Genomic DNA, 13,997 nt, shown 5'->3' on the forward strand with positions numbered 1-13,997 from the left:
AGTCCCTATATGCAAATAATATATAATTCAAGAATAACTATGCTGAACAAAGTTTAAAGAATATTTTTGGTAGCCTTAAATTCTAGTAACTAAACAGAAGAAGGATAAGAACAATAATAATAATCAAAATTCTCCAAATATATGCCATCAATCTTTGACTATCATTCTGTAGATAACTTTTAAATGTATGTTGCCAATATTAATCATAAAACACATATTAAATGCTTTATTCTTGACAGCATGTAATAAGCTGTGGCACGGAATCAAAATCCTAAATTTTAAAATGCAAAGTTAAAAAGTAAATAAAGCTAGTATCTGAGGATAAAAAGAACTGAAGGAGACAGGTAAATTTACAGGCAGAACAGAATGTTAGAAACTGTAAATTAAGAATCATATCAAGATATCCATGTCCTCATATGTATCACTGGCATTTCAATACTTAATAGCTATCATAACATGTTTCAGAAAAATAAAGAAAAGAACAAATAAGGTTTGCCTTACCACTATTGTTATAGACCAGTTATCAACAATAGAATTTGTTTTTTTCCTACTTCTTTATTATATCATAAATTAATAATATGTTTAGGCCCTTATTTTCTATCTGTTTCATGCACATAAATCACTTTTGGAAGCACTGTCTATTATAAAAGGGGCATGTCTTTGTGTATATAAGAAAATACACCTTGAGATATAAACTCAACAGGAAATTAGCATTAAAAGTTATCCTAATTACATAAATAAAACTAAATTCCTACAAGGTTTTAAAGGTGAATGATAAATATGTTTCTGGTTCAGAAAACAGTAATCTAAGAAAAGCCTAATTAAATTGAATATACTCAAGATTTCTCTGTATTTTTTTATTTGTAGCAATTGTAACATTTTTGCAATGTACCCATAGCTGAGATCTTGCTTTTGCTTTTCCTGGTAGAACAGTGTATCACAGAAGGTGGTGAAGATGACAATGACATAATGATACATAGGAATGGAGTCAATGCAAATGCAATAGGCCAATCTAGCTTTTGGAAAGATAATGGCTTTTATGAATGGTTTTTACTAAACTGCAAGTAATTAAAAATGTATGTGAAATTTTAAAAAACTGTCCATAAGCATTCTCATTCATGAGTGTTTCAACAAAACTCAACTGAAAAGACATACATTCACATGTTTGCTAAATTTAAAGTCCCAATTTCTTAGAAATCTACTTCCTTTCCTCTGAAAATAAGACTTGTGATAATAGAGAGAATTCTCAATTAACTTTAGTTAGAAATACCATTGCCCAAATTTCTATCACTTCTGCTAAATAAGCAAAGCTAAATCATACTTATCAATGTTAGTGTCTTAGACTAGAAAAGCTGGTCATAACTACAAAGTGAAATTAATCTGAAAATCATAATTCTGTAAAATGGAGAAGTGTATTGCTGATGTACAACACTTACGGCTGTCATAACATATGTTTCCTAGAGCTCTGCCCGTCTGAAGCAGCACTTCCTGGTCTTTGCTATTTAGCAGCTGTACCAGTGGTGAAATCAATCCGGCATCCACACATGGAATTCTCATAAATTCTGAAAATAAAAGATATACTTCACAAATAGAACTTGTTGTTTTGTGTTGTTGGCATTCTTCAAGCAATGGCAACATCAATTTGCTATTATTTTACTCTGTTCTTACATTCTCACTGTCCACATGATACCACTGTCAAAACTTTGACTCTACAATCAAAGCTTCAGGTATTCTTGAAAATAATGGAAAATAAATAATTATAGGAAAATTTTGCAATCAGATGAAACTTTTCTGAACCACTTTTTTACTCAAAAACGTATAAGGATAAGGCAGTTATAGACTAGTGCTCAGCTCTCAGAAAATGTAAAAGGAAACACTGCCAGTCTCTGGAGAAAGTAAACTCCTAACAAACCCTTTCCTTTTTAGAAAATTCATTTTTTAAGAAAAAGAGTGGCAGCCCAACTTATCTAATCTTAAAGACATGATATTGTTCTCTGTGTATGTGTGTGTTTAAATGTTTAAAATAACACGTGTATTATACTGGAAAAGCATCAGAATGGCTGCGGCAGTCATTCTTATTCAAAAGAGTTCCTGCTACATATACCTGCTAAATTCACACCATATAAGCCTGTTACTTGGTCACGGCTGGCTGGATTCTGAGTCCAGTCCAGTGTGTATAACAGGCTGGCCAATAGTCTAACAGATGTCTAATCTGAAAAATCCGATAAATAGAGCAATGGTAATGAACTTAAAAAAAAAAAAAAAATTAGATTCTGCAGAGAAGTGAAAAGTTCTTGAGGTGAGGAGTGGGGGGAATTCTACAACAGGGAGGCCAAAACAAAAATAAAGTAGAAACCATTAGATCAAAGAAAGTAGAAATCATTAAGTATTCTTAAATACAAAAATTTAAGAAACATATGCTTTCCATGAAAGTGTCAAAAACAGAACACATATTCCAACTGCATTAATCAAGTATAATGTCAGAAGGATAGAAAAAATAAAAACAAAAAACAAATATGTGAGTTTACCTCAGTAAAACCAACATATATATTAGAAAATATAAGATCTCCTGTGGCAATGAAGATAAATGACTCAGTGGCAAGCTCAAGAATCTTATAATCCAAGTGAAAAATACTACAAATATAGCTGGGACTAGTAGTTCTTTCTCTTTATTCTATTCTAGAAGAATGAAATAGCAAATGACAAATGTATGAGTAAAATGACTATAGCAATAGTCATTTAAAACAATTACCTGAAAATAGCCAAAGAAAAGAGAAACAAAAATAAAAAACATCTAATCTACCAAAGCAAAACATAAATTAATAAAACATACTGACAAGTAAGGTGTAAAACTGAAGATGTTCCCAGCAGAAAAGTTCTTGAGGAAAACCTCACCATTTTTGGCTACTTCTGCTATGATGTTAGCTACTTTGGCTGTGCAGGAAGACTGTGGAGTCAACAGATTTGCAAACAATTGAAGTATTCCACTTCCTTGTATTTTTTCACTCGTTTCCATATCTGAAAGAGAAAGATACAAAGAGTTTCAATGAAAATCTTTAAGGCTAATGCTGACAACTTTATCTATTGCAAATTCTTCTACAATTTTCCCAGTTCATAATAGGTATTATAGTTTTAAGATACACTCAAATGTATGCTTAAATAAAATTACCTTCTGTTCCCAATCTGCTTTTGAGTTTTAATCTGCACAAAAACACTTCACAATATTGTATTCTGTCTATCTATGGCCAAACTACAAAGAGATTCTTATTAAATATATCATTAGCAAACCAATGATACCTTTCCATGTAAGTTGCAACCCTCACTTTTCAGAGCAGGAATGCTTTTTTCTCTATTTCTTTTGAATTCATAGTTATAACAGCATAGTACCACATTTTATGTAAACTATATGGTTCTTTATAATACTACAGCAACACTAAACAGCAGAAGTTAGTGGCAATCAGAACTCCACTTGGAGATTCAGAAATAAAAGGTCTCTGCTTTCTTTTTGTTAAAATATAAATGAAGAGCATATAAAACAAAGGGTCTTCATGTCTGTTATTGAAAGAACAACCTATTAAAATAATAGATAACAGCAGTACTTGGAGTAATGATGTAAGTAAAGAAAAGTTCAAGGAAGTAAAATTAATACATGTGAACAATGCAGGGAAGTGATGACAGAATTCTCAATCAACTTTAGTTAGAAAAATCATTGCCCAAATTTCTATCACTTCTGCTAAACAAGCAAAGCTAAATCAGGCCGGCGCTGCAGCTCACTAGGCTAATCCTCCACCTTGCGGCGCTGGCACATCGGTTGGGGTGCCGGATTCTGTCCCGGTTGCCCCTCTTCCAGGCCAGCTCTCTGCTGTGGCCAGGGAGTGCAGTGGAGGATGGCCCAAGTACTTGGGCCCTGCACCCCATGGGAGACCAGGATAAGTACCTGGCTCCTGCCATCGGATCAGCATGGTGCGCCGGCCGCAGTGCGCCGGCCATTGGAGGGTGAACCAATGGCAAAAAGGAAGACCTTTCTCTCTGTCTCTCTCTCTGTCCACTCTGCCTGTCAAAAAAAAAAAAAAAAAAAAAAAAAAAAAAAAAAAAGCTAAATCATACTTATCAATGTTAGTGTCTTAGACTAGAAGTCATAACTACAAATACCAAGGAATAAATGCAATAAAGAAGCCCCAAAATGTCTTAAGTATGCGGCAGCTGATATGATGATGTGATCAAATGAGCAGGAAAACCATTTTAACAGAATAGTTTTAGGAAGTCCACAAAAAGTAATGTATTTCTTTATAAATGTACTGATTATTTAATAACATAGTTTTCAATCTGTGGGTCCCAATTCTTTTAAAGGTTTATTTATTTGAAAGTCAGAATTAGATAAAGAGGGAGAGACAGAAAGAGATCTTCCATTCACAGGTTCACTCCCCAAATGGCTGCAATGTCCAGAGCTGGGCCAGGCTGAGCCAGGAGCCAGGAGTTTCATCCAGGACTCCCACATGGATGGCAGGGGCTGTGGCACTTGAGCCATCTTCTGCTGCTTTCTCAGACACCTTAGCAAAGAGCTGGACTGGAAGCGGAGCAGCCAGTATTTCAACAGGTGCCCACATGGGATGCAGGCATGACAGGTGACGGCTTTACCTGCTATACCACAGCACCAGCCCCCAGCAATTTCTTAAAAGAGTAATACACTTAACAACAAAAATGAAAAATACAAAAGAAATTGCAAATAATAAGATGAAGCACTGCTAGTGAAATTGTGGTTTGAATTATGTGCATGCACATGTAACTGTACATGAAAGCATTACCATTTGTAAAAAGTATTTCTAATCATGAGCCTTGGTCAAAGAAGCTAAAAATCACTGTCCCAGGTACTTCTTGATTATCCAGGATTCTAAGTTAAAGACACATATCTAAAAATTAAGGTTTTAAGAACATCTGAAAATCTAATACCTAAGACCAATTAACTAAAATTTTCACTTTAAGCAAAAAGCCAAATGGAACTGACTTCAACTGTCATGCTAAAATGCTTTCTTTTATGAACACTGGTACCAGAAGCTCAACATTAGAACACTGGGACAGACTGCCCCAGGGGTCTAGCCCCACCATCTGCTGGTGCTGGAATGACAGCAAGAGTCTGACATAAGGCACGAATCATGATTAGATGTGATTAGGCATTTGCGTGTGTAGAGGTTAGCAGTGTAACTGCAAATCCTTCATGCATATCTCATTTTAACTATAACTAAAATAATGGCTTAATATCAGAGCTGAAAGTCAGGGGCAGAGTGAAACAAAGCAAACTCCTGTATGCTGATGAGATATCTCTTTTTCTTTTTTAAAACAATTTTATTTATTTATTTGAGAGGCAGAGTTACAGACAGAGGGAGAGACAGAAAGGTCTTCCATCTGCTGGTTCACTCCCCACATGTCCACAAATGGCTGGAGCTGAGCTGATCCAAAGCCAGGAACCAGGAGTTTCTTTAGGGTCTCCCATGAGGGTGCAGGGGCCCAGGTACTAGCGCCATCTTCGCCTGCTTTCCCAGGCCATTAGAAGAGAACTGGATTGGAAGAAGAGCAGCTGAGACATGAACTGGCACCAATATGGGATGCTGGTAACATAGGCAGAGGCTTAGTCTACTATACCACGGCGCCAGGTCCCATTGACGAGATTTTCTGCAGATTACAACTGAAGGAATTGGGAAAATAACTACTAAAACTGGAATCAAGAATTTGGGAATAGTAATTTCATAATGTTACCATCAGAGTAATAAAAGGGAAAGCATATCTAATTTTTTCATATAAATATGATTTCCCATTTTAAAAAAAATCTAAGAGGAATTATATTTACCTGCTAGCCTATGGATTTCCATATAGGTTCAGAATTTTAAAATTAAGTGTTCCTTTTCCCTTTTACATAAAAACATAAATAACAAAATACTGTTCACCACTAAAATGCCACTCTGTCTAACAAATAACTACAAATTTTTAACCTCATCTCATATATGGCTTCTGCACTGGCATTCTATAGCATCTCAAAAGGTGTATTTACTTGTGAACTAATAGGTGTTCCTAGATATTTGAAAGCACCCTTGAAATGGTTTTAAAGGGGCATTACGAAGGGCAGGCATTTGGCCTAGTGGTTAAGATGCCTGCACTCCAAACTGGAGTACCTGGGGAAGACACCTGTACTTGACTCCTGACGTCACCTTGCTAATACACACCTGGGGGGGGGGGCAGTAGTTATGGATTAAGCAAATGGGTTCCAACCACCCACATGGGAAACATGGACTGTAGTTCCTGAACCAGGTTCTACCCAGCTAAGTCCTGGCCATTGTGGGAATGTGGGGTGTGAACCAGTGAATATGAGCTGACATACACACTCGCTCACTCTCTAAAAAAGCAGCCAAAAAAATTTTTTTTAGATTTATTTATTTTTTACTTGAGAGTCAGAGTTTCACAGAGGGGAGAGGCAGAGAGAGAGAGAGAAAGAGCACGCGAGCGAGAGAGAGAGCGAGCTTCCATCCGATGGCTCACTCCCCAATTGGCCGCAACGGCTGGAACTGCGCCGATAAGAAGCCAGAAGCCAGGAGCCAGGAGCTTCCTCTGGGTTTCCCACGCGGATGCAGGGGCCCAAGGACTTAGGCCATCTTCCACTGCTATCCCAGGCCACAGCAGAGAGCTGGATCAGAAGTGGAGCAGCCAGGACTAGAACCAGCGCCCATATGAGATGCTGGCACTTCAGGCCAGGGCGTTAACCTGCTGCACCACAGCACAGGGCCCCAGCTAAAAATTTTTTTTAAAAGGCAGAGGTTGATGTTTGCAGGTACAAATAAATGGCTATTTGTTGAAAGGAAAGAAGGAAGGGAGGGAGGGAGGAAATCATACACTATGACCAGGAGTCCTTAAAAAAGGGTAGATTACCTGTCAAATAAATAAAAATAAAAAAGGTAGATTTTCATTATATTTAGCCAGACTATTATTAACATTTAGCTACAATCCTTTTAAAATGTTTGCAAGAATCGATTCCACAGCTTTCTCCCCCTTCACATCTAGGTGTAGTTGTAAAAATGTTAAGAGTATGCCTACAAATTATACACAGCAGGTGGTTCTTGAATTCTCAAGCATGAAGGGCAACTGCTACTCTAAAATAGCAACTGTGGAAGCTACTGCAATAGTCACACTATCACAATAGCCCTTGCTGTCCTGTAAACATGCATTCTGTTTCTGAAACCCTGTCTACACTCCTCCTGACCTCCTGATAGCTCATAATCAACTTACTATCACACTGTCAGTGACTGAAAGGAAAGGTAAACTAGGCAACTTGGCCAGAGAAGCCTTAAAAAAAAAAAAAAAAGAATAAACCAAGACAGGCTACAATGCCATGGAGGGAGAAGTTAAAGCACAACTCATACAACTCCTCAAAGTCAGTTACAGTAGGGGAAATGAAGGAGTAGAGGGAATAGGGAGCATTCATAATTTAAGATGATGGCTTGAGAAAGGCTAAAGTTCCCAAAATGCTGCCAACTAATAATATTAAAATAGTTGGCTTTACAGTTTAATACCAAGAGGAAGTTTTTAAGTGTGCTACTACATAAATTTTAAATGTTATGTTATCTTATAGGCTTCATGAAGATAAACTAATAAAAAATATTTGAATATCAATTTACAGTGAACTCTGCGTTAGAAAAATGGATGATTATTGCTATTGTTGACCCTATTCGTTGAAAAATGTACTTGAGTTAGATTGATGATATAGCTTTGGAGGAATAAAAATGTTTGTTTTACTAGGAGTTATGAGAATAAAGGTACCTTGCTATTACACATCTGAGGGATCCCTGTGGCAGATGGTGTTATGAGACAAGTTTTCTGTAAGGACTCACACTTGGTATTGACTACAAGGACTGGGCATATGACTCAAATGGTTATGGGTATCTTGGTCTCTGGGGATTTATTTTTTACTGGTAGGTATTTAAAATGTGGTTTAAAAAGACTGTCTTTGGTTCTGGGCAGTCTGATCCAAATCCAAAGTTTCATTTACCACCACCCAGGCAAGGCTCAAATCCTCTCTTTTATCCAACAGAAAATAAAACATTTACACTCAATATATCATAAATACTTCAAATTTAACATGCCCTGATTCAAACTGACTCTTTCCTTTAAACCATCTTCTGGACTCTATTTCAGTGAATAGTGAGGAATCCACCTACATCAGAAGCCACAAAATAATTAAAAAATGTTTTAGTAAATGGTTTTCTACAACCACATCTAATCAGAATGCAAGTCTCTTAGATCCTATCTCACCAGGGTCTTTTGCATACAGTCTTTTCTTTCTACATTTATGTTGCTTCAAGTTCTCAGTGTGGACCTTTATTACATGCAACAGCCTCCTCATGAGTCTCCCTAACTCTTGCTTGCTTGCTGTCCAATATGTCATCAACAGTGAAATCAGAATACATTTCTGGAAATGCAAATATTATGTTACTCATCTACATGTTTAACCCAAACCAATCGATTTATTTCATAACTGCATTATGCACATGATTTTGCCTCTCTGAATTGCTGTGTCACCCACCCTGTCTTCCCAGCTAATTCCTACTCAGACTCACACTGTCCTCATTCAGAGCTACCTGACTGAAAGCCATTTAATCTTTTAAATGATATCTATTATAAGAACTTGGTACCTTGACTTTATATTGAGTACTTTTAAATTGAAAAGCATTTTCAAATATATTATCATTTCACTTTTAAAAGGCATGTAAGATAGGTATGAAGATCTTGTTCTTCAAGTTATAAATAAGACCACATGACATACTGGTTATACTGGAAGAGGAATAGAAACTAACTCTGATTCCTGGTCCAGTGCTCTTCCAACAACAACTGTCATTGAGGAGACAGATGCTGATGACAATACCTTGACTGCCAAATTATTACACAAAATACATTTGTAATTAACATGTTTTATAAATGTAAAAATTAAGACAACTGAGTGAGAAAAGGATGTAGGGTATTTTAGGAGAGATAAATCAAGGCAATAATTAAAACAGAGGACGGAAACTGCATATACATATAGTGAAGCTGGGTTAAAACATAAACAGAAATATGCTGAGTATCAGTAGATTAAGGTAAAAGCCCAACAAATGGGAAGTTAATAGTTCTACAAGAAAACTGGCAAGGAGGTGGGGAGATGAATAAAATGGCATTTTTTTTCCACTGATGAGATATTTACAAAGATCTGACATCTAGCTTGCATATTCTTTCTTCTGACTCAACAAGTCTATTGTTAAGGCTTACCACAGTCTTTTTTGACATATAAAATTCTCATTTCTAGTATTTCAGTGTGTTTTCTTTTTAAAAAACTCAATCTCACAGGCAAATTTTTTATCCATGTCATGTATGGATTTCTTGAACCATGACACACTGCAGCCAAGCTTGCAACAGTAAAACAGATTCTCAATGATGCACAAGAAAAAAAACAGGAATACTTTCAGAGGATCTCCAATTAGACTCACAGCTGATTTCTCATCAGAAACACTACAGGCTAGGAAATAAGGGAAATACATAGTCCAAGTCTTAAAAGAAGGTGAACCCAGAATGCTGTACCCCACAAACTCTCATTTATAAATGAAGGTGAAATAAAGAGCTTCCATAACAAACAGGAATTGAAAGAATTTGTCATCATTCACCCATTCTTACAAATGATGCTTAAGGATGTGCTAAACACAGTCATCATTATGAAAAACGTGAATGCAGAAAATCTCCGAGTGACAGTACAAAGGAAATCCAAAGCAACCAGTATTTATGGAAAATGGCAGGGCGAAGTTATCACTTAGCAAAAGTAACCTTGAAGGTAAATGGACTCAACTCTCCAGTTAAAAGATACAGACTGGATGAATGGATTAAAAATAAGACCCATCTATTTGCTGCCTACAAGAAACACATCTCGATAACAAAGATACACAACAACAAAACCACAGCCAGCATCATAATGAAAGAGGAAATGCTGGAAACATTTCCACTAAGATCTGGAACCAAATAAGGATGCCCACTTTTATCATTGCTATTAATGTATTTCTGGAAATTTTAGCAAGAGCCATTAAGCAAGAAAAAGACATTAAAGGGATACAATTTGGAAAGGTGGAAGTAAAATTATACCTGTTTGCAAATGACAAGATTCTACATATAAGGGAAACAAAACACCTTACTACAGACCTCTGGCACTCATAAGAGAGTTTAGTAAAGTTGCAGGACATAAAACTAACATAGAAAAGTAAATAGCCTTTGTAAACACAGACAATGCCATGGGTGAGAAAGAATTTCTAAGATCAATCCCATTAACCATAGCTACAAAAAAAATTAAATACCTTGGAATAAAATTAATCACAGATGTGAAAGACCACTATAATAAAAATTACAAAACATTAAAAAAGAGAAAACACCAAAAAATGGAAAAATCTTCCACATTCATTGATTAGAAGAATTAATATCATCCAAATGTCCATACTACCAAAAGCAATTTGCAGATTCAATGTCATCCCAATCAAACTACCAACAACATTCTTTTCAGATCTAGGAAAAAATGATGCTAAAATTCATACAGAAACACAAAGGACTCTGTATAGCTAAAGCAGTCATGAACAACAAAAACAAATCAGGGGCATCACAATACCAGAATTCAAGACATACTACAGGGCAGTTACAATCAAAACTGAAAAATCTTCCATGCTCATGGATTGGAAGAATCAATATCATCAAAATGTCCATTATCCCAAAAGCAATTTATACATTCAATGCAATACCAATCAAAATACCAAAGACATTCTTCTCAGATCTGGAAAAAATGATGCTGAAATTCATATGGAGACATAGGAGACCTCGAATAGCTAAAGCAATCTTGTACAACAAAAACAAAGCTGGAGGCATCACAATACCAGATTTCAGGACATACTACAGGGCAGTCAAAAACAACGAAACCCGGTCATTTGCAACAAGATGGAGGAATTTGGAAAACATCCACTTTTCTACGAATATAAACCAAACAACAAAAACGTACATGGGTAGCAGGCATTTGACCAGGTGGTTATGATATTCCTTATGACACCTGCATCCCATATCAAGAATGCCTGAGTTGGAGTCCCAGCTCCACTTCTGGTTCCAGTTTCCTTCTAATAGGTACTCTGGGAAGAAGGTGATGGCTCTAATAGCTGTCCCTGCCATCCACTTGGGACACCTATATTGAGGTCTTGGCTCCTGAACATTTGGGAAATGAACTAGTAGGTGGGGGTTCTGTTTCTCTTTCTCTCTCTCTCTAACCCTCAAATAAGTAAAATACTTTTTAAAAGATATAGCAAGTAAAAAAGCTGAAGGGTCATTTAAATCAACATACTGTAATCTTGGCCAAGGGGCAGGGGAACAGATGGATGACTAATACCTTAATAAGAAGTATTGAATAATAGATAACTTCCATTGTTACCGGCCATGCAAAATAATATGATGTAGTCATTAAAAACATAATTTTAAAACATCATGAATAAATGCTCTAAAATATATTTTAAAAAAGGAACCACATTTATATGGCATGATTCAAATTTTATAAAATAAAAAAATAAAATAAAAACAAAAATTTTCCACATTTTTTCAAATACTACAGAAACTGCTTCCATTATTTTATAAGCAAAATGGTTATTTTGAAATTTGTGTTTATCAAAATATATTGCAAGTAACAGAAATTACTATACTGTTCTTCAATGGAGGAATTTATCAGCTTACAGATCACATAACTGATAATTCTAGGAGCAATCTTCATAAATGGTTTAATGAGGGTTATTCCTCCATTGCTCTGAAATCTTAACCTTCTCTTCTTCTGTATGTTGACACTGTCATTAAACTAGCTAATATCACTGTAGACACAATAACTATACCAGCTCTAGGTCTTATAGACAGAGACCACACAATCCAAAGCAACACACATTTTTCTCTACAGTTCACATGACTAAGAAAGTATACACGGCTGGTGCCGCGGCTCAATAGGCTAATCCTCCGCCTGCAGTGCTGGCACACCAGGTTCTAGTCCCGGTCAGGGCGCTGGATTCTGTCCTGGTTGCCCCCCTTCCAGGCCAGCTCTCTGCTGTGGCCCGGGAGTGCAGTGGAGGATGGCCCAAGTCCTTGGGCCCTACAACCGCATGGGAGACCAGGAGAAGCACCTGGCTCCTGGCTTCCAATCAGCGCGGTGTGCCGGCCACAGTGGCCACTGGAAGGTGAACCAATGGTAAAGGAAGACCTTTCTCCCTGTCTCTCTCTTACTGTCCACTCTGCCTGTCAAAAAAATAATAAAATAAATAAATAAATAAATGAAAGTATAGGCTATGTGCTTTCACCAGATGAGTGGCAAGTCAAGCATCGTTCTGTTTAGGCCTAAGTTAAGTTCTGTGAATGGATCCTGTAATTTAAAGGGAGGAGGTGAGGGTTATCTCACTCAAATCTCATGGCAAGAAGTAGTAAAAAAAAAAGAGATAATAAAATCAGAAATACAAAGCATAAAAGCAGCAAAGTGATAATAATGATCTGTAGTGATTTATCTTTGCTTTATTTTAAAAACCTCAATGAAAAAGAAGGCAAATCTAACTAAGAAAAACCATATTGGCTTAAGTAAAGTTGAGAACTTTCTTAAGTTTTGCGGGCGTAAATTACAATTTCCTTTCAAGTAAAATCCCAGAGAACAGAATTTCAGTCATCAAAAGAGGTTCAAGAAAAGGGTTTGAGGGGCCAGTATTACGGCGCCTGTGTTAATCCTCCACCTGCTATGCCATCATCCCATATCGGAGCAACAGTTCCAGTCCTGGCTGCTCTACTGCCAATTCAGCACCCTGCTAATGAAATTGGGAAAGCAGCAGCAGATGGCAGAAGTACGTGGGCCCCTCTCACCCACACAGGATACCAGGCTCCTGGCTTTGGCCTGGTCCTGTACTGGCCATTGAAGCCATCTGAAGAGTGAACCAGCTGATGCAAGATCTTTGTCTCTCCCTGTCACTCTGCCTTTCAAATAGCATAAATCTTAAAAACAGTGGTGGGGTTGGAGAATGAGGAAGCCAAAAAAGATACAACTGACCAAGAACAAATTTGATGTTAATGTCCCCAAGTTTAAAAAAGTGACTTTTTGAGATTCGATGACTGTTTACAGCTCTTGTCTCTTCTGATGAAGAACAGTGTTTTTTTTTTTTTGCATACTTTTTGTTGAAATCTTTCACTCAGTATAGAGTTAACTTTATGATTATTAAGTAAACTCAAAGTAGTAGATCTTTGTAAAAATAAAAGTAAAACAGAAGGAGGAGGAGGAAGGGCTGGAGCTTGGGCAGGAGGGAGGGTACGGTGGGAAATACCACTGAGTTCCTAAATCTGTAAATATGAAATAGATGAAACTTGTATAACTTAAATAAAATTTTTAAAAATACTAAAATGATAAAAATCAATAACGTTATATGACTCTTCTGGGTGAAGATTTCAAAATATTAGAATAAAATATAGGCTGTAAAAACAAGATTTATTGACTGTAAAATATTTTGAGGAAGTTCAGTATTTTAAAAAGTGTTTGTATGTGAGCGGTAAGAATGAAGGGGTGTTCTGAGAAATGAATGCAAAAAAATATCAAACCAAAGCACTTAAAGAAAACTAATATATAGGACCATGACATGAAACTGTGATGGTCAACGAATATGCCAACATAAGACTTTAAGCAAGAGATAAACGATTATTTTATTTTTGTCTACAGACATCAAGAGGGAGCTAATAATTCTATATAAAAATATCTAGCACTGTAACTGAACTGAATCATTCTCAGAAAAACAATCAAGTAAACATTTTCAAACAGTTTTTCTCAATATGTTTTGGCTACAAAAACAACAAAATCCATTAACACTAAACTTTTAAAAGGGGTGAGGAGGCACACCAGCACTGTGGCGTGGCAGGTTAAGCCTCCACCTGCAGTGTTGACATCACATGTGGGT

General features: G+C 36.5%; 1 protein-coding gene across 6 annotated transcripts in view; it reads right to left on the reverse strand.

The window, feature by feature from the left end:
* The window catches only part of RAP1GDS1 (Rap1 GTPase-GDP dissociation stimulator 1), a 170,356-nt gene that overhangs the window by 96,602 nt on the left and 59,757 nt on the right, over positions 1-13,997 (reverse strand). For all 6 annotated transcript variants that reach the window (XM_070047837.1, XM_070047841.1, XM_070047840.1 and 3 more), the window contains 2 exons: positions 2,896-3,018; positions 1,437-1,562 (listed from right to left, as the gene is read on the reverse strand). In XM_070047837.1, coding sequence (XP_069903938.1) covers positions 1,437-1,562; positions 2,896-3,018 — 249 coding nt within the window. The remainder of the gene's footprint in view (positions 1-1,436; positions 1,563-2,895; positions 3,019-13,997) is intronic.

Source organism: Oryctolagus cuniculus, chromosome 8 (assembly GCF_964237555.1).
Source record: "Oryctolagus cuniculus chromosome 8, mOryCun1.1, whole genome shotgun sequence".
Classification (NCBI taxonomy): Eukaryota; Metazoa; Chordata; class Mammalia; order Lagomorpha; family Leporidae; genus Oryctolagus; species Oryctolagus cuniculus.